Raw genomic sequence first — 18,369 nt, 5'->3', positions numbered from 1 at the left:
CATCTATGAGATCAACAGGAAACTTGACATTGTGAACACCGAGAACTGCAGATTGAAATTAGTGAGTATATTGAAGCTTGACAGTGTTCCTTCTCTGTATGAAGTTCTGTGCTCATTTTTCATTTCACAGAGAACTAGCCGTGGAAGATGATGAAATATAAACAGGACAGGGCAAACCTGGCCTTTTAAACAAATGTGTGGAGCTGTGTTTAATTTGGAAGGCAACAAAGAGGAATATCCAAGGGCAGGGCATCTCCTTGAGGCATAATCAATATCGTATATCTGCTGCATTCAGTCAGGGATTGTAGGAAAAGGCCTTCCTGCCACATAAAGGGGGTTGAGATGAATGTGATATGTAGAACAGGCCTGTGCAATTTGGAATATATGCTTTTGAAAATATTCTGTATACCTTTCAGGCCCTAGGCTATCAGAGTAGTAGAATCTCCTTCCCCATAAAACACATGAAGTAAAAGTGGTCTTATTATTGCCAGCTGTTACCAGGCTGCCATCCAGAGCTGAACCCATATTTCTGCAGGCATGTGGACTATGTTTCTGAGCTGATCTGAACCCTGTGCCCTGTTTGCTGCCTGCAAGCACAGGGCTCTACTGCTGCGAGGGCAGCTGCCTGAATCTGTGTGTGCTAGTGCTGCAGATGCTAGGTACCAGCCACTCTGCAGCTCTATCCAATTATATCCTTATGGAAAAGAAGGCTTCCCTCAGGAAGAAAACTCGTGGTTACACTACAAACAGCCCTCTCCTTATGTTCAATTCACTAACAGAAGCTGAGAAGCTCTGCCTTTTCTGATGCCCGTGTTGCACCAGGGAATGCTGTTTATTGTGCCTGACCTGGGCCATCTGACACATTTCAGCCAAACCTGGGACAGCACAAGCTGGGTACTGGTAGAGCTGATCCAACGTGAATGAGTCCATCCTATTTTGGGGGAACGAGTGAGGAAGAGTTTCCCTGTTTGCAAACGACCTGTGCTGCTTCAGCTGTTCTCAGCGTCCTCATCCATTTTATTTGGAGGCATAGACATAGCTGGCTTGTGTTGATTTTGGCAACTGTAAGAATTTGTTCAACGAGGTGAAATGGATGCTGTTGTTGAAAGAAAGTGTGTCCACAGGGATACATTAACCTTCGTATTTCCATAAGCTAAAACTCAGCTTATTCTTCCTGATCTCTCTAGAAACAGTGAAACCATTTGGAAATTCTTTAGAAAACTGTGGCAAGTATTCTGTTGTAATTATTTTTTTCACAGTGCAATGCGCGGATAAAAGAAGATATTTTTGCAATGGATTCTGAAGCAGAAAACCACAAGTCAGCAACAGTCAAAATCCTGAATGATCTAGCAGTGCTTCATGGTAACATGTGAATAATGATTTCAAACCAAAAAAGTGACATTTTTTAAAGAATATCTTTAAGTCCTTATGTCTTTTTTTGGTACAGCAATCTACCACATTTTAACTGTTGACTCTGTTGTAGATCTTCTTCTGAAGGGATGGTCAGAGGAGAGCTTTATTCAAAAGGTGATTTTCAATTTTCTATCATGCTGTTTTGCATAAATATATTTCAGTTACCATGTAAAAAAAAAAATTCATATTGCAAATAAAGCACTACAATTTCTGAAGTCAAGCAGGGGCAAAGTAGTAAACCTAGGTTTTCCAGCATTGTATAAAAATCCTGGCTATAAAAAATTTTTCCCAATACTGTTCCTTTTGCTGGTCATATATTCAATCCTTAAACCTGTGCAGTCTCCCTGTACCTAATAACATTGTTGCTGTTCTACATTCAGCTCATCAGGCTTGTAATATTTTTCCAGTTGGGGAGAGCCTTCATTTTGAACAGGAATTAAACCGAACTATCATGTGAGAGTTTTTCACCGGTTATTCCATTAGAAAGGCAAACTTTGCTTTTTTATGCAAGGATTGGGTAGTTAATGAAAAACTTCCTGTAGCGTTACAGGTCCGGTGGCCAGTCAAGCTGTGGGAAAACAAGATAAACAAAACAAGTTTCTTAATATTTTGTAAGTAAGTGTTTCTTTTTCTTTTTAAGAAAAAATAAGTTCTACCCTGTGACCTTACAGGAATTTCTGGAGAATGAGCAGGAAATACTGAATGCAGTGACAGCTCTAACAACAAAAATTCAAAGACGAGTGGAAAAGATTGGTGATATTAATAGCAGGCTACAAAATCAGCTGGAAGGACTGGATTCTCTGGTTGTCAAAAAATCTAGAATGGATGATCACTGTAAGATACACTAAACTTTTTCTTTTCCGCTGTCTTTTTTTTTTTAAATCCCAGAATATGTTAATTCTTCACAGTTTGTCATAAAGCACAAGTAGTACAGCCATGTTCTATCTGATCACTCTGCTGCAGATTGAGACCTAGTGGTACATTTATTAGAAGAACTAGGCATGCTTTATAACACAGCCTGGATATTATTATCTTTAATTTCTACTTTCTAACGGGTTGTGATAATAACAGTGTGGGGGCTGTAAAATAGTATGAGCATCACTGATCTTTCCAGAACTGTATGTTTGTTTTTCCACAAAGGATAAATAAAACACCTCCTCAACTCCCGCAGATTGTGGTTGCATAGGTATCACTGGAGGACTGTAAGGTTAATTAACGTTTATGTTCTCTAGGATTTTACATGTGGGCAACTTGTACTGCTGTTTCCATTTAAATGAACAATATTCTATACTCATCTTGGGGAGGGGTGATATTACACAGGGGCCATAGGTGCATGCAAATTGCTTGCTTCAGAGCCTCCTTTTAACTCAAATCCTGCTGCTAAAAGGCTATGGCATACAGGCTGCTGTGAAATCTTTGGGTCTGGGTAATGTGATAGGAAGCCAGGGAGAGGAATGATGAATTTATAGAGGAAGGGAATGTCCCTGGAAGGAAGTCGGGCAAAGAGCGGAAGGATGAATGTACAGCAGAAGAGAATCCTCCTTCATCTGAAGGCCAGTGGCAGTATTATCTTCTGTGTCAATTGTGCAGGCGGGTTTCTTCACAAGGAGCCTGCACAAAAACATTGGTCATTCCACTGCGTGGATTTATCTAGCTGTGTCTACCTAACTCTTTGGCTGGCATTACTTTTTTTTTTATTCTAGTGAGAGAAGTTGTTAAAGACAGTTTAATTTGTATTTTACATTCCAGGTTTTGCTGAAGGCTAAAGCACTGGAGCCCAGCAGGAAGGTCAGTGTTTGGTTAGGCCATGCAAGGTCTGTGGGGTGCACTGCCTTCCTGTAAGCTCTGCTCGTAATAGAGTCCCTCATTCTGCAGCCTTCAAAATTAATATATGCTTCTCTAGACCTATCAGAAGATGTACTCTTTACTACAGCTAATGTTACCTGGGAGTTGTTGTTAACTTTTCTTTTTAAAAAACAAGGTATAGCCCAACATTTAAACCCAATACATATAGTCCATACATGGAAATGCATGTAAAAGTATACAGTCCTCAGTACTGCACCTTTGCAAATGGCTTCTCCTGCACGGTGCCGCACTGGCTGCTCGCATGCCTACTGTGCATGTACCGATGTGACAGCTGTGCAAATGTAGACACAAAACTGTGTTTAGGACATTTTAAAGAAAAATATGCCTATGACTCTGTCAGTGATGGAAATGGTATTTTAACACATGACTGTTAAAGGCATACTTTTAGAACTGTCCTCTAGTTTAGTGTGTCTGCGAATTACATTTTGTACCTAACAGCATGGACAGAATTTATTTGATTTCCTTAAGGAGATCAATTACTTCCTTAATCCCTAAATCAAACCTTACTTCTGCATACAAGACCTAGTTTGTTTGCGCACTGTTTTTAGAAGCAGTGAACCTGTCAATTGGCATTTCACAGAAAAAAGCTGCCAGGAAAGGCGTATCAGATGTAATGAAATCAAACCTTTAATGGAGGAAGAGGAAAGCGACATCTCGAGGCAGCCTGGCTGAGAGGACACCCCTCCAAGCCCCTGAGCTGCTGGCAGGCTCAGTCCTTAGCAATGTTGATAGGTAATAGAATAAAAAAGGTATTACTGTCACACTTACTTAAATATAGAAACGTACATCGTTATTTGCATTGCTACAGCCAATGATCCGTACAGTAGGAAGAGTTCAAGTTGAGACCTTTCTACTAATCTTCCCTCTGTGTTTAGACCTTCTGCACTGCTCTGCATCTTCTTCTAGACCATCTATAGTAAGTTACTGGTGGCTAATATGCAAGATACACACTTTGGGTATCTTCCTGTACAATAGAGAGAAGACTAGAGTCTGTCAGTTGATGTTTAGCTTCAGCAAGGCTAAATTCTGAACAGCCTCAGAAATTTTAGCAATTCTTATCAAGGTGTTCACAGAAAGATTTTGATGAATGTAGAGCAGAGATAATGGTATCTCTTTGTGGATATAAGGGATCTCCAGTTCTTTTTATTAAATCCATGCTGGTTTTCTACTTCAGTCACCCCATCAGTTTCTATCATTGCAGTGGTGATACTGCATAAAGAGCTGTTCCCTTCCCAGCTGCTAAACTCTGCTGCTGACTGACCACTGCTGTTGCTGCAGCATGGGTACAGCTGCAGCCACACTCAGGAGACGTGAGCTGTTGGCACTACTGATAAAGGGATGAAACAGACACAAAGCACTCTCACGGGAGGAAGCAAAGGTGACTGTGCTGAAAGGCACAGATAACAGAGGCTTCACAGGCTTACCTGCAGCAAGTGGTTTGCTGACAACTACCAGTAAAAGAAAATCTTTAATCTGATATTATGTGGAAATTTATAGTCAAGCTATAAGAAAATGGATTTAGCAGAAATGCTATTACTGTTTAATCATGTCCAGGAAGAGGTCTCCATACATGAAGTACACAGAGCATAAACTATACTTTATAGAGAACTTTACAACGCATTTCCTCGCCTTCTACCTAGCACGCAGATTAAGCACCATGAGGAATCACACTCAATAAGTCTTTTTTCCACTGGTGGGGGACAGAAGCTAGAGTATGTGATGAGAAAATCAAGCTCTATGGTGTATTCGAGCTCTATTTGTTTTATTGGAAGTCTACTGAAAACGAGGCTCTATTGTTTTATTCAAACAACACCTAAAATATTGTATTAGGAAATAAACATATACAAGCAAACCACTGTACTAGAATGTGTGACAAGCTTTTTATACAGATTCACAGTGATAAACAGGTACAAAGACACTCCCTTCAATCTATACCATAGACACTTACGAAGAATACAAAGTGCAGATTTTTAATATTATACAGTCTCACTCAGAGGTGTTTCACCCGGGCGGCTTGTACCTAAATAAATTCTTTTAAAACAGAAGTTTCCATAGTGTAACAAGCACTAAAATTGCTTAATCCAGATCATTAGGACAGCGTTGCTGGCACAGGCTTCTTCTAATGTCCGTTTCCACCTTCTGAGAGTATGCGCGATGGCTCGGTGTACTTCGCTGTCAGTAAGTAGAAGAGGGCAGGTGCAGGTACCAAGGCAAGCAATGGCAGGTCCTGCTCAAGCTTATCTAGTTTGGAAATGGAGATGATTCCATAGGCATGAAGTAACCAGTGGCTGAAGAGGACAACGAGCCTTTTCTTCCTGACGAGAAGATCCTTGAAAGACTTGCAAAACAAAGACAGTATCCTGTTATCATTTAGCCCGTTACCTAGTACCTGATGTTTAAGAGATGTTACGGGTCATGCACAGAGACTGTATGAAGCCTCCTGGGTTTGAGCCCTTCCAGCACATAACCCAGTTTCTCAGTGCACCATGAAAGGGAAGACTTGCAGGAGCTTCCTCCAGCTAAGAGGAGAAGTCATAAAGGAAGAGGCTGAAACGCAGAATACACTGCTGAAAAAAGGCAAGAGACAAAGTGGTCTCTGCTCATTCAAGTATTTTATATTATGAGTTTTAACATAGGAAACACGTTTACCTACCTCCACTTCAGAAGCAGACATGTACACAGCCAGTGTAACCAAAGACAACACCAGTATGATGTAAGGAAAGGCATAATCTAAAGGCAAACATTGAACACATTAGCAGGAAAAAGAATGCATGATATACATTTCAGCAGAGATAGTTTTTCCACATATAACCATGGGTGTGAAGTAAAATAAGCTACTATAGCCCACCTCTTATCATCCCACCAAACATGCACAGCAGTGAGGGTCAGCCAAGCACAACACTTCTGTCTTAGGTTTTCAAACTTTTTCTAATACTTCTAGGTGGAGTTACTGTACACTTAAATCACTAACTGAAAAAGACAGATAATGAGAACAGTAGGGGGGATTTTGTGGCACCTGTCCCCTCCATGTGACAAGTATGCTGGAAGCTAAACCAAAAAGATAGCTGATCTCCCCAAACTTATACTTCAATCCATCTCTGAACTCAGACAAACTCTACTTTAGCAGAAAGCGGAATTAACTCCCTCTGAAGTAACTTCCCCTCATACCACCCTACACCCTTTCTGGGAAAGGGACAGCCTCTAGCAGCACCAGCGGAAGCAAAGCAGCGTTGGGCAGGAGACTGGTTAGGACAGGGCTACTAATGAGCAACCTTTTCAGCTAAGACTCCTCACAATAACCTTAAACAATGTCCTTATTCTCAAAGCAAAAAGCGTGTCATGTCCCTTCCCTCTCTCCCTCCCTCCCCTAAGTCATTTGTTAGTGTGTGTTTATAGGTATGTTTATTAGTGTTATTAGGAGAGAACTCACAGAGCAGGCCGCCTCCAACGGCCTGAAGCACAGTGAGGATAGGGAAGAAGTACAGTGCTGCATAAATGCTTTTAAATCGATCAGACTTTCCTAAACCACAGGCAATTTTCTTAACCAGAAGAGGCCGAAGTAGCATCATTAACACAAGACAGAAAGCGTAATATATAAACACAATGGTGTACCTGGAAAAAATAAAAATAAAAAATTAATTCCTTAAAATATGCAGTTCTTTTTCTCCTGCAGACTCAACTCAGAACCAGGGAATTTGGGGTTAGAGTCAGTCAAGTTTAAAGAATTTACAATCAAAATATGTAAACACAGAACGATGGGCTCATTTTTCCTAGGGGAAATGGTCAAGATGCAGCAAAGGGGAAAAAAAACGAAGTCTTAAGCTTTATAGCTAAATAGCCCGGACTATGCCACCTTCTTTGGTGACTCAGAAAGTCGTTAGGTGTTGCTAAGCGTTTCACAGACAAAACAGCTCAACGCATGAAAAGACTTCAGGGGATTGATACTCATCGGTCTGAGTTATAACTGAACACCGTTTGCAGCTTTGAGAAGAGGCACGGACAGAAACACGTTTGTATAAAAGGAAGGGAGAGACAGGAGTACAAAAGCCTTTACACTTACAGGGGATAGACTGCTTCATGAGTGCAGTGCACCGTGGTGATGTAGTCGGGACTTGGGTTGTAAAGCATCGTGTACCAGTCCGACAGCTTCTTCACCTTGCAGGAGCGGATATGCAGAGAGCCAACGGGGTTGCTGACGAGCAGCGTAACAATTGCTGCAACGCTGCACTCGAACAAGGCAGTGATGTGCTGCAACAATGCGCTGGAACTGTGGAAGGAGAGAGATTCACTACTATTTTGCTAACACTACAGGAAATCTAAATGCCCACTGAGAAGTGGAGGCCCATGCGGTACAGAATCTTCTACAGAATTAATATTCACTGTGACCAAGGATAGGACAATGCTGCTTAAATAAAAAGTTAAGTACTTAAAGCTGAATGTGAAAAGTCATTTACAATCTCAGATGATTTAGTGTGTAAAATGTGATTGAACATTCCAGTTTCCTAAATGAAAGCCTTCTGTAGCATAAGCATCCTGTCAGGTGACGGACAACACTCACGCTGTTGCAATTTCAAAGAAAGCAGCAGAGAGGATAAGATATCACGCGTCTCAGAAGGGATGACATTGTTACATATGATATGAGCAACATTTTCAAAGTTGCAAGTCCTTGTTAAAGGTGGTACGTATTGATATATTAGTATCTCTCAGTCCCCTATGTTTTCAGTGTTTAGTACACTCCAGAGCCATTACTTCTCAAAAATTCCAGTCTAGCACCTAATGGCCACATGCAGCTATGGTTTTAAGCCCCTTTTTTTACACAAATTCCTTGATGCACCATGCTGACATAAAGGTTATATCACCTATGCTATCAGGACCAAAACCCAGTATACATATTCCTCAAGAGAAAACTCAAATCCATTATCTCATTGCCCATGCACAGCAACGCTGATCGGGGCCTCTGCAGGTGGTAGGTCTGGCCCAGGAGAGAGGGGATGACACAACGCACTGCTCCTGCCCGCTACTGGGAAACCCAATCCAGCCCAAAGTGCCAGATGGACTGGGCACCACCACATTGCAAAGACATGGACCGTGTCCTGAGGGCAGTGACTGGCAAGAAGGACCTGCAGGACTCTTACATTTGTAAATAATGCCCCCGCTCCAGCTGCCCAAAGATTATGTGCTACTGTATCAGCTCAACCAACAGCATGAACTGCTGGACGGTTCAATTCAGCATCTCAGATTGATCACTCATGGATATAAGATGTCCATTTTTAAATAACTTATCTGAAGAAGGGGTATACGAACCTCTTTTTTCCTGAATACCATTCAATAAAGAACCAGTGTAAAACCAGGGGAAGCATGGCCATGAAGCCAAGGTACAGCCAGTCATAGCGGTCTGGAGATCCCATACACTCCCGGCAAATTTTGTTGTCATCGGTTCTTTGACCTCTAGGACATACCTACAAAAAGCGGATGCTTTGTAAATACAGTCTCTGAGTACCAATAATAAACCATTGTTCCTGGAAAAGCAGCTTGAAGTAGTACCGGGTCAAGAAACTTATCAGATTTTTAAAGAGATGAAACATTAACCTCAGCTATTTCTCAGCTTACACCGGCCTTGCTCTCTCTGGCTCTTGCTTCTTAATATAAACAAAGGTGAAGCACGTTTAAAAGACTTCATCCAAGACTCCCTTTTCCCCTCCTGCTGTCCCGCCACCTTCCTTTCATTGCTAAGCTCACTCACCACTGCCCCCCAGAGTTTCTTGCTCCCCGTTCATTCCACCATCCTTGGATGTTGCTCTCCCTTAGTACACCAATAAAATCAGTGGGCACTGCCATTTCAGCACAACTCTCTGTACCATTCCGTTCTGTTCCAGCCTTCGCAGCCCCTCGGCTCGGCTCCAGCTTAGCACCGAGCCTTCAGCACCTCCTTCGGGGAACGTTTTATTGAGCAGCTCCTGCTATCGGTAAGGGAGCTCTGCCCACCCTTTGCAGCCCTCATCTCCACCTGCTCCCCAAGGCACCTCGGGGCTGGGCCGCGGTGCCGCTTACAGCGAGATCCGTATCGGCCTCCGGGGCGGTCCGGCCCGCGCTGCTGATGCCGGGCCCAGGCCAGGAGGGAGTGGGGCCAACCCCCTCCCCGCCGCTCCGGCCGAGCCCCGCCCGCGCCGCACTTACCCCGCAGTCCCCGTAGGTCTCCACGGAGCCGTTGACCGACAGGACGGTCCTACCGCAGTACAGCCCGAGGCAGGCGGGCTGGATGTCCACAGCTGCGGGGAGAGCGCGGCCCCCGTTACCCGCGGTGCTCCGATCCGATCTGGCGCGCCCCGTCTCACACACCGCGGCTCCCCCGCAGCCGAGAGGCACCGAGCGCCACCCCCGTCCCGGTCCAGCCGCTGACAACCGCCCCACTCCCACTCCCAGCCCGGTACCGGTGTCCCCTGAGCGGCCCGCCCCGTCCTACCGGAGCGGAACATCCCTGGAACCCGGCAACACTCCCGCCAGCTCCGCCGAACCACTTCCGTATGCGTCACTTCCACTTCCGACGCGGGGACAAGCTCCGCCCTCCGAGGAAGGGGAGCGTGGGTGCGCTGCCCGTGGGCGAGGCCATACGCGGGGGCGGGATTGCTCCGCCTCGGAGGCGTGGCCCGCGGCGGGGGCGTGTCCCGCGCGGTCCCCGCCCCGCCGGGGCGCGGGCGATGGCGGCGGACGGTGGTGGCGGCGGCAGCGGCGGTGCGGGACGGCGGCTGCCGCCGCACTCGCCCTCGGGCCTGGTGCTGCAGACGGTGGAGATGCACACGGGCGGCGAGCCGCTGCGCATCATCCCGCGGCTGGAGGCGGCGGAGGAGGCGGTGGCGGCGGGGGGGCTGTCGCTGCTGTCGCTGCGGCGGGAGGTGGCGGCCACGCAGGACCACGTGCGGCGGGCGCTGGTGCACGAGCCGCGGGGCCACGCCGGCATGTACGGGGCGGTGGTGGTGCGTGGCGGGGCGGCCGCCGCCGGCGCCCACCTGGCGGCCCTCTTCCTGCACGGCGCCGGCTACAGCGCCATGTGCGGCCACGCCGTCCTGGCCCTCGGCCGCTTCGCCCTCGACTACGGGCTGGTGGCGGCGCCCCGCCGCCCCGAGACCGCCGTCCGCCTGCGCTGCCCCTGCGGGCCCGTCACCGCCTTCGTGCCCTGGGACGGCCGCCGCAGCGGCAACCCCGTCCGCTTCCACAGCGTGCCCGCCTTCGCTGCTGCCACTGGTGGGGACTGAGACTGCCACGCTGGTTTTAGGGGAGGGGTTGGTGGTGGCCATGCCAGGGTGGGGGCTGGCGGCCTGGCGGAGGGGGGCTGGCAAATCCCTCCCCAATGCCGATGTCCCCCAGAGGCAGGGTGAGGCCATCGGGGGGGGGGGGGGGTGGCATAAGGCATCACATGCCGCTCCCTGGCATGGGAGCGCTTGAGTCGTCGTCCCCATCCCGCCCTTGCATGGAGCTCAGTTCTTTTGCTCTGCATGCGAGCCCATGGCTCAGCACGGTTTTCCCTCATCACCGCCCTCCCTGTCTCTGCCCAGACTTGGCCATCAATGTCCCTGGTCACGGGAAGGTGGTGGTCGACATCGGCTATGGTGGCACTTTCTACGCCTTTCTCAGTGCCGAGCAGCTGGGACTCGATGTGTGCTCTTCGAAGACCAGAGACCTCGTCAATGCTGCGAGCGCGGTGACGGAAGCAGTGAAGAAACAGGTATGGCGAAGTGCTGCGGTACCCCAGCGTGTTCCCTTCGGGGTGATTGCATCAGACCGAGGCCCTTTATTCCCCTGAGACGCTCGGGATGGGAGGGAGTCCCATCTTTCCAGCCCCCTGTTGAATTTCAGAGTGCTCTTCAGCCTCACAAAGACACAAGAAGGAGTTTGATTTCCTGCTGCTGTGTCTGCCTCTGTTACTGGAGAAGCAGAGGTGGAAATGCAGCAGTGTGGCCTTGTCCCCTTCTTCTGGTCCCTCAAGGAAGCTGTACTGCATGTACTTCTGACTGCCCAACTGCTGCGCGTGTTGGTGAACCTGTCTGTGCTGTTCCCAGTTCAAGCTTCATCACCCTGAAAGCGAGGACCTGGCTTTCCTCTACGGCACCATACTGACAGATGGGAAAGATGCCTTTAGTGAGGAGCCCACCACCAACATCTGTGTGTTTGCAGATGAACAGGTACAGAAAGGGGCTCTTCTCAGACACACAAGGCACCACCTTCTTCCCTTCTTGCATCCACTGCAGAGATGAGGGACGGTTCTGGTTCTTCTCGTTTTGGGCAGTGATCATTGCTTCTGCTACCATGACGTCTCTGAAGAGCTGCATGTCACTTAACACATGCAGTTTTAGCTCCTAATGACAGAAGTATTTCTGCATATCTTAGATGGTGGCATTTTAAAAAGGTTCATACCCGTGCCCCATAGCTAGGAATTTCCCAGGAGTTCAGGGGCTGAGGTGGAATCCCAACAAACATAGTGCATGTTCTTAAAGTCCTAATCTAGGGAACCACTGCTGGGGATCAACACAGCAGGAGAGAAAAGAGAGGATGTGAACTTCTATCCTTGTCTGCCATGGATAAGGTATCCCATAAATAGCAGGGGAAGTTTTGGTTGGACTTCCCAGCCGTGAGGAGTATGGAGCATTGGAACAGATTGCCTTGGAAGCTGGCCAACGCTATATTTTTGGAGGTTTTAAAAACCAGGCTGGCCATCAGCTCTCTCTGTTAGTGTGAGGAGAACTGATCCTACCTTGACACGTGAGAATGGGGAAGGTGGCCGCTCCCCCTCTCAGTCCTTTTTCTATGACACTGGGAAGTTTTCAAGCACTCCCTAAATAGCCTCAATATTTATTAGATCCCTCATCCCTACTAGTTTGCCAAAGCGGCTCACAATCCAAAAGTACCACAAACCTGTTTATTTTGTCTTTTCATTTGTGAGGTATCCTGGTTCTGTACGAACCCCTGGGCTAGGGGGCTTTCCCCCAAGCACAGTATAAATGTGACAAAGAGAACTGAGGGGAGCAATATTGTTTTCTGTTAAAACCCAAAATACTACAGCTGGTTCTTCTTCTCTTCTGAATGTAGGTTGATCGAAGTCCAACAGGTTCGGGTGTGACAGCTCGTGTCGCCTTGCAGTACCATAAGGGACTCATACAGATGAATCAGACCAGAACCTTTCGGAGCAGTACCACAGGGTCCTTGTTCACCGGGAAGGCCGTGCAGGCAAGTGGCTTGTGCTGGACTTTCCCTCTGTCTTGAGGACTGCTTGAAAAGTGCTGTTGCCTTGACTCAGTGGAGAAGCAGAAAAGCCTTTCTATGCCTGGGGAAGGGCATATGGAAGGAGGGAGGTGCCTGAGGGTCTTACCTTTCCACAAGCCTCATGCTTCAGGATTTTTTTTATTAGAGAAGCAAGTAACAGTAAGACCTTGTTCTGCTGCGTGGCTTCCCTTCAAATCCTCTCTCAGCCATCAGGAAAGGACTGCAGTGAGAAATATCTATAATGCTGATGTAGATAAGTCAGTCCGGTGTGTTCTCAGTGGCAGCTAAATGTGGATTCCTGGGTTAGTCCCCTCTTCCCTGCATGTGGGTGTGAAGGTTTGGACATGCTGCAGGGAGCCCTTGGTCCCTGGGTGCAGGTGGCCACCTCAGCAGCTTTTTGGCCTCCTTTGAGGCAAACCCAGGCTGTGGCGGTGTGGGGGCTCACCAGTTCAGAGCGGGGGCAGCAGCAGTTGTGCAGGTGTGGAGCTTGTGCAGGCAAGGTGAGGCGGTAAAAGGGCTGCTGCACGCTTTGGGATGTACCTGGGCAAGGCAGAGCGCTCGGTGAGGGGTAACTCTGCCTAAGTGCCAGGTAGCGCTGGCATTTCATGGGGTTGGGAGAGTGGAGAACCTCCTGTCACCTCTGTTCTGATCCTAATCCCTCTGCAGGAAGCCAAGTTTGGGGACTACAACGCTGTCATCGTGGAAGTCTCGGGAGAAGCATTTTACACCGGTACAGCCACTTTCACTGTCGAAGAGGAGGACCCACTGAAATACGGCTTCTTCTTCAAGTGACCTGAGCCACAGGGCAGTGGTAAAGTCTCACTGATGGTGCTGCGCTTCTCCTGCCCATGCATTCCTGTTCTGCTTCTCCACACGGCTCATTGCAATATGCCAGAGCAACAGGAACAGCCTTTGGTGGCGTGACAGCATCTGCCTTGTTTCCAGATAACAGGCAGTGTTCCCCTGTTGTGATTAGCATATTGGGTGCAATGTGATTAGCATATATGGGCTGCTCTGAGAAGCCATAATCTTTTTCTTTTTTTTCAATAATTATTCACAGAAAACGGAGCTGATCTTGGAGAGCTGTCTTCAAATTCATGTGCCTTCTTTACATCTGCAAATTACTAATTTCAAAGCCAGCTTCCTATTAAACGCCAGCTGAAGACACTGCTTTTCTCCTCTTGTTTTCACTCCCGGAGCTTGTTTCTAGGACTCTGCTGAGCGTACCATGGCTTCTGATTTGATTTGCCTGCTCTTCATCGATGCCTCCCGCTCAGCCGGCTGTGCTGCTTTGTCTCATGCCCCAGCTTTCCCGGCCTGCCCTGCTCAGGCCTCTCCAGCCGCCCTCCTGTGTCCTGGGGCTGGATGCAGGTGCTCAGAACTTCCTGCTGTCCCTGCTGCGTGTCCAGGTTATGCTGCTTCCCGAAACCTTCCTCTCTTGCTTATCTTGGGCCATCGGCTGCAAATACCCCATGGTTAACTTTCAACAGGAGCAGCTGTATCTGAAGGTCTGATCCACTATGACCTTTGATTGCAAAATTATTTACTGATGATTTTGTCTTAGCCCGGGGGCAGCTTGCGCAGCAGAGTGCAGTCAACGTGTGCTTTGCCGAAGTCCATCGAGGGAGGGTTGTCGGTGGAAAAGCCAAACCAAGCCCTGAGCTGTAGGCAGGCTTTTGCAGTGGCAGAAGCAGAGCTTCTGACCAGTCGGAGCCTGTAATTTCCACTGTGTCTCTGGAAAAAATGGTGTTCATTTATTGAAGACACTCGTGGGAGTGTGCTTCGTTAAAATGAGACATGAAAATGAGAATGATCATCTCCTAGTAGCTCGTGCAGCAGAAGGGAGCAAGTGACACGGGAGAGCTTGGAAAAGGTTGGCATAGAAAAGCCTAGGAGGAATTTCTGTCAACTTGAAAATTTTAACTTTGGAACGCAAAGAAACATCCCCTTGTTCAGAGAGCAGCTGCACTGCCAGCGGAGGTTTTCTAGGCTGGCGTTTGGGGCTCTTGCTCCCAGCTTTCCTGTAACCCCTGGATAAATCCTGTACAGCCTCTGGTCCAGGGGAGCAAGAAGTGACACACGCACATCCTCTACGCTTGCAGGAGCAAACTCCTCTGTGTGTTTCTAGCTTCTGGGCATCTCCCTTGCGATCAGCTCCCCCAGCCCTGCTCCTGGGGAAGAGCTGGGGCAGCAAGTCACGAAGCCCAGCACAGAAAGGTTAGAAGCTCTTCAGCCATTAACTGTATTGCAGCTGTCATTATCTATTCACTGTCCCCATCCCTAAGAAATTCTTCACGTAGGGGCAGGTGGCTCCAGCGTGGCTGGGAGGGGGGGGACAGGCTCCTGCTGCCCGTGCGGGGGTCCCCGGCCTGACCCCTCAGCTTGTGAGACCCCAGCCCAGAGAGCGTGGGGGGTGGTCCTGGCCTCTGCCCCTTCGTGATGGGCTGCAGGGCTGTGTGGGGAGAGGGGCCATGAAGGGAGAGGGCTGTGAGGGCAGAGGGACTGTGAGGGGAAAGGAGCCGTGAGGGGAGAGGGCTGTGAGGGAAGAGGGGCCCTGTGGGGAGAGGGGCTGTGGGGACCGGTCCCCGGCTCTGGGATGGGGATGATGCCGGTGTGGGGCAAAGGGGGGGGGTCCCTGTCCCCAGCCGGGGTCTCCCGGCCTCGCTGTTCGGCTGTGGGGGCGCCGCTCCCCCGCCCGCGGGCCGCCGGGCGGGCGGGCCGGGCCGGTTCCCCGGGCAACGGCGGCCGGGCGACGTCAGCGGCTGGCGGGGCCGGCGGCCCGGCGCGGGCGGCGAGCGCGGCGGGCGGGCAGCGCCTCTGCAACCGCGGCGCGGGCCGGGGCATGAGGCTGCGCATGGAGCCGGCGGCGGCCGTGCCGGGCAACCTCTCCCGCGGCGGCGGCAATGAGAGCGACGGCGCGGCGGCGGCGGCGGCGGCGGGGTGGTCTGCGGCGGCGCTGGCCTCCCAGGCGCTGGCGCTGCTGCTCATCTTCGCCCTCTCGGCGCTGGGCAACGGGGCGGTGGTGCTGGTGATCGCCCGGCACCGGCAGCTCCGCACGGTCACCAACGCCTTCGTGCTGTCGCTGTCGCTGTCGGAGCTGCTGGGCGCCCTGCTCTGCCTGCCCCTGGCCTTCCTCAGCCTGCTCAGCCGCCCGCCCGGCGCCTGGCTCTTCGGGCAGCGCCTCTGCCTGGCCAGCGCCGCCCTCCACGCCGGGCTGGGCATTGCCGCCACCCTTACCATGGCGCTCCTCTCCTTCGACCGCTACTGCGCCATCGTCCGCCAGCCCCGACACAAGATGGGCCGCCGCCGCGCCGCCCAGCTCCTGGCCGCTGTCTGGCTGGCCGCCCTGGCCCTGGCCGGGCCCTGGTACGGGCTGGCAGGCGAGGGGCAGCGAGAGGCCCGGCCCGGGGCCTACCGCTGTGTCTACGTGCTGCCCTGGGGCTCCTCCCGGCTGGGGCCGCCCTACGGTGCGGCCCTCATCGTGCTCTGCTACCTCCTGCCCTTCGCCCTCATGTGCTTCTGCCACTACAACATCTGCCGGGCGGTGCGGCTGGCCGAGAGCCGCGTGCGGCCTCTCACCACCTACGGGCACCTGCTGCGGGCCTATGGGGAGATGCGCACGGCCACCACCGTCCTCATCATGATCGTCTCCATCATCTGCTGCTGGGGGCCCTACTGCATCCTGGGGCTGGCCGCCGCTGCCGGCAGCCTCCCCTTCTCGCCCACCATGGACGCTGTGGCCAGCGGGATGGCCTGGGCCAATGGCGCCATCAACCCCCTCATCTACGCCGCCCGCAACCCCAACATCTCCGTGCTGCTGCGGCGCAGCCGTGAGGGCGGCTACAGGACTAGGAACAATGTGGCGGCCTACCTCCCAGCCCCAGGCCACCGGCTGGAGCCCCGGTGCCGGGCTGACCGTGTCCGGGAGCGCTACGTCAACCAGCACAGCGGACCTCCGGGCAGTGCCCTGTCCTCCTCCAGCCCGGCGAGTGGGGGAGAGGTGGCCATGTGGGCCTGCAAAAACCCCGCTGTCCTCTTCTGTCGGGACGGGCAGCCAGACACCATCTCTGAGGCCGCCTTGCAGGCCAAAGCAGACACTGTCGACACCAGCCTCTGAAGCGATCGGGGTACAGGATGGAGGCTTTGGGCCCCGGGGCCATCTCCCTGAGGAAATGCGGGGAGTGCTGGTGTTTGGAGCCCTTTGCAGCCAGACTACCAGTAAATTGGAGAGATGGGACTGCGTGAGCCACAGTGTGATTTCTTCTCCATCGTGCGAACTCTGGTTTGGCGACCCAGTCTGCAAGCAGCGAGAGATCCATGGGGAAAGGGAGCGCCCCTTCCCTTTCAGCAGGCCTGACATACTGGTCATAGCCACTGAACCAAGCCAGCACAAGAGTTTGACTACAAGAACGAAACAGCGTTTGCTCCAGTCCTGCAGAAAGTGCCACGGTGAAGCTAAGAGACAGACACATAAAGACAGCCCAAACTGACTGACTGTGTGAACTGTTTGTTAAGTGCCAAAAAAGCAATTGAAAGCTGAGCACTGGCAGCTGGAAGACACTCTGAAAACACCACACTGTGAAAACCGCATCCTGGCAGGAAAATGTTGCTTTAACCCATTTTATGTGGAAGTGCTGATAGTCAGAAAGTCATAGACTGTAGGACAGGCTAAAAAAAGCGATCTATTAAGACGATTTTAATTTTTTTTTTCAAACTCTCAAGCATAACAAAACAGTAATTGTTGTGACAGGAAAGATGTATGATACCAGGAGGGAAGGAAAGGAACCTCAGTTGTCAGAATTTCATCAGCCTTTTCTTTTTTTTGCAGGTACAGTCAGCGTAAAATACTATGAACATGAGAAATGAGAGTTCTTCAGACAGACTGAGTAAAAGGGTGTGGGTGTAGACTATGGTGTCACTGAGTTTGTGCACAAGGTGTGTGTTTTCTTTTTGAGCTCATCTGAAGTGTCTCGCATCTCTAAGAGTTTAACCACTCTTAGAGGAGCCATGTGAGATGGGTGGGTATCTGAAAGGAGAGATAAAGCAATACGATGCGCTTTTCGTGTGCTCTTAAGCATTTGAAAATGTGTATAGGCAGAGAACAGATATTATTGTATTGATTGCAGCAATCCATCTGGAGTATAATATTTAAAAAAACAGCTCTGCCATTGAAAAAAAGGAAAATGACACAATGGAAGTGTGATTGCATGGCATAAATTCATATGAATTTATCAGTATAATTTTTTTGTCCAAAGGCCTAAAGCTTTAAATTAGTATTTTAAATCAGAGTCTAAGATTGGGCCTTCCTTTATTTTTGCCAGAGTTGAATGTGAAAGACAGGCAGTGTTTTTCCTTGTACAGTCTTTAAAAATACAGTGTTACTGTTTTACCAGCTTTTTCAACTGTTTGTGACCCAAGTGAACATGCTATCATTATTTTGTAAGTGAGACAAGAAATAAATTGTCTTTTATGCAGGAGATTTAAGTGTCTCAGCCTGGCATCATTCTCAGCCCAGCCTTGAGAAGGGAACTTCTGTAAAAAAATTGCCAGATGAATGATAGTAGAGAGAGACCTAATTGTTCGTGAAATTTTAATGCAGCTATTTTTCATCCTGTGAGCATTACTGTAATTTCCTTCTGTGATACTCCTGAAGTCCACGAGGAAAAGATTTGACCCTTGACTACTTCTCAGCACTGATCCTTTGTCCTGCAGATTTGGATTTGCAAGTTGAGTAGTGCATTTGTACTGTTTCAGAGAGAAGCTGTACAAAAAAACCACAGCTTTTCACAGAAGCTGTTTGACAGCAAGCGAACACTAGTGACTTGTTAGAAG

The 18,369-nt window shown here is 49.7% G+C and overlaps 3 protein-coding genes across 3 annotated transcripts; 2 read left to right on the top strand and 1 right to left on the bottom strand.

Annotated features, from left to right (window-relative positions):
* Positions 1–4,986: 4,986 nt before the first annotated feature.
* JKAMP (JNK1/MAPK8 associated membrane protein) lies at positions 4,987–9,773 on the bottom strand. The gene is made up of 7 exons (XM_059819777.1): positions 9,743–9,773; positions 9,457–9,548; positions 8,584–8,738; positions 7,340–7,546; positions 6,710–6,891; positions 5,933–6,009; positions 4,987–5,617 (listed from the first exon to the last, which is right to left on the bottom strand). Exons 1-7 carry the CDS (start codon positions 9,753–9,755, stop codon positions 5,399–5,401), a joined length of 945 nt encoding a protein of 314 aa, XP_059675760.1. The 5' UTR covers positions 9,756–9,773; the 3' UTR covers positions 4,987–5,398.
* Positions 9,774–9,977: 204 nt separating this feature from the next.
* On the top strand, positions 9,978–13,704 carry L3HYPDH (trans-L-3-hydroxyproline dehydratase). The gene is made up of 5 exons (XM_059819763.1): positions 9,978–10,521; positions 10,833–11,002; positions 11,337–11,459; positions 12,364–12,501; positions 13,204–13,704. Exons 1-5 carry the CDS (start codon positions 9,978–9,980, stop codon positions 13,327–13,329), a joined length of 1,101 nt encoding a protein of 366 aa, XP_059675746.1. The 3' UTR covers positions 13,330–13,704.
* A 1,675-nt stretch (positions 13,705–15,379) lies between these two features.
* On the top strand, positions 15,380–17,032 carry GPR135 (G protein-coupled receptor 135). The gene has a single exon (XM_059819865.1). The coding sequence runs from the start codon at positions 15,380–15,382 to the stop codon at positions 16,652–16,654; it is 1,275 nt and encodes a 424-aa protein (XP_059675848.1). The 3' UTR covers positions 16,655–17,032.
* Positions 17,033–18,369: the final 1,337 nt, after the last annotated feature.

Source organism: Gavia stellata, chromosome 7 (assembly GCF_030936135.1).
Source record: "Gavia stellata isolate bGavSte3 chromosome 7, bGavSte3.hap2, whole genome shotgun sequence".
Taxonomy (NCBI): domain Eukaryota; kingdom Metazoa; phylum Chordata; class Aves; order Gaviiformes; family Gaviidae; genus Gavia; species Gavia stellata.
Note: the sequence above shows the minus strand (reverse complement) of the source record. Positions and strands in the feature narration are given on the sequence as shown.

Coding starts and splice junctions, on each gene's coding strand:
- GPR135 (XM_059819865.1), top strand. CDS start 15,380: ATGAGGCTGCGCATGGAGCCGGCGGCGGCCGTGCCGGGCAACCTCTCC.
- JKAMP (XM_059819777.1), bottom strand. Junction 7,547..8,583: donor TGGTATTCAGGAAAAAAGAG/GTTCGTATACCC, acceptor CTCCTTCCACAG/TTCCAGCGCATTGTTGCAGC. Junction 6,892..7,339: donor CATGAAGCAGTCTATCCCCT/GTAAGTGTAAAG, acceptor TATTTTTTCCAG/GTACACCATTGTGTTTATAT.
- L3HYPDH (XM_059819763.1), top strand. CDS start 9,978: ATGGCGGCGGACGGTGGTGGCGGCGGCAGCGGCGGTGCGGGACGGCGG. Junction 11,003..11,336: donor CGGAAGCAGTGAAGAAACAG/GTATGGCGAAGT, acceptor TGCTGTTCCCAG/TTCAAGCTTCATCACCCTGA. Junction 11,460..12,363: donor GTGTGTTTGCAGATGAACAG/GTACAGAAAGGG, acceptor TTCTGAATGTAG/GTTGATCGAAGTCCAACAGG.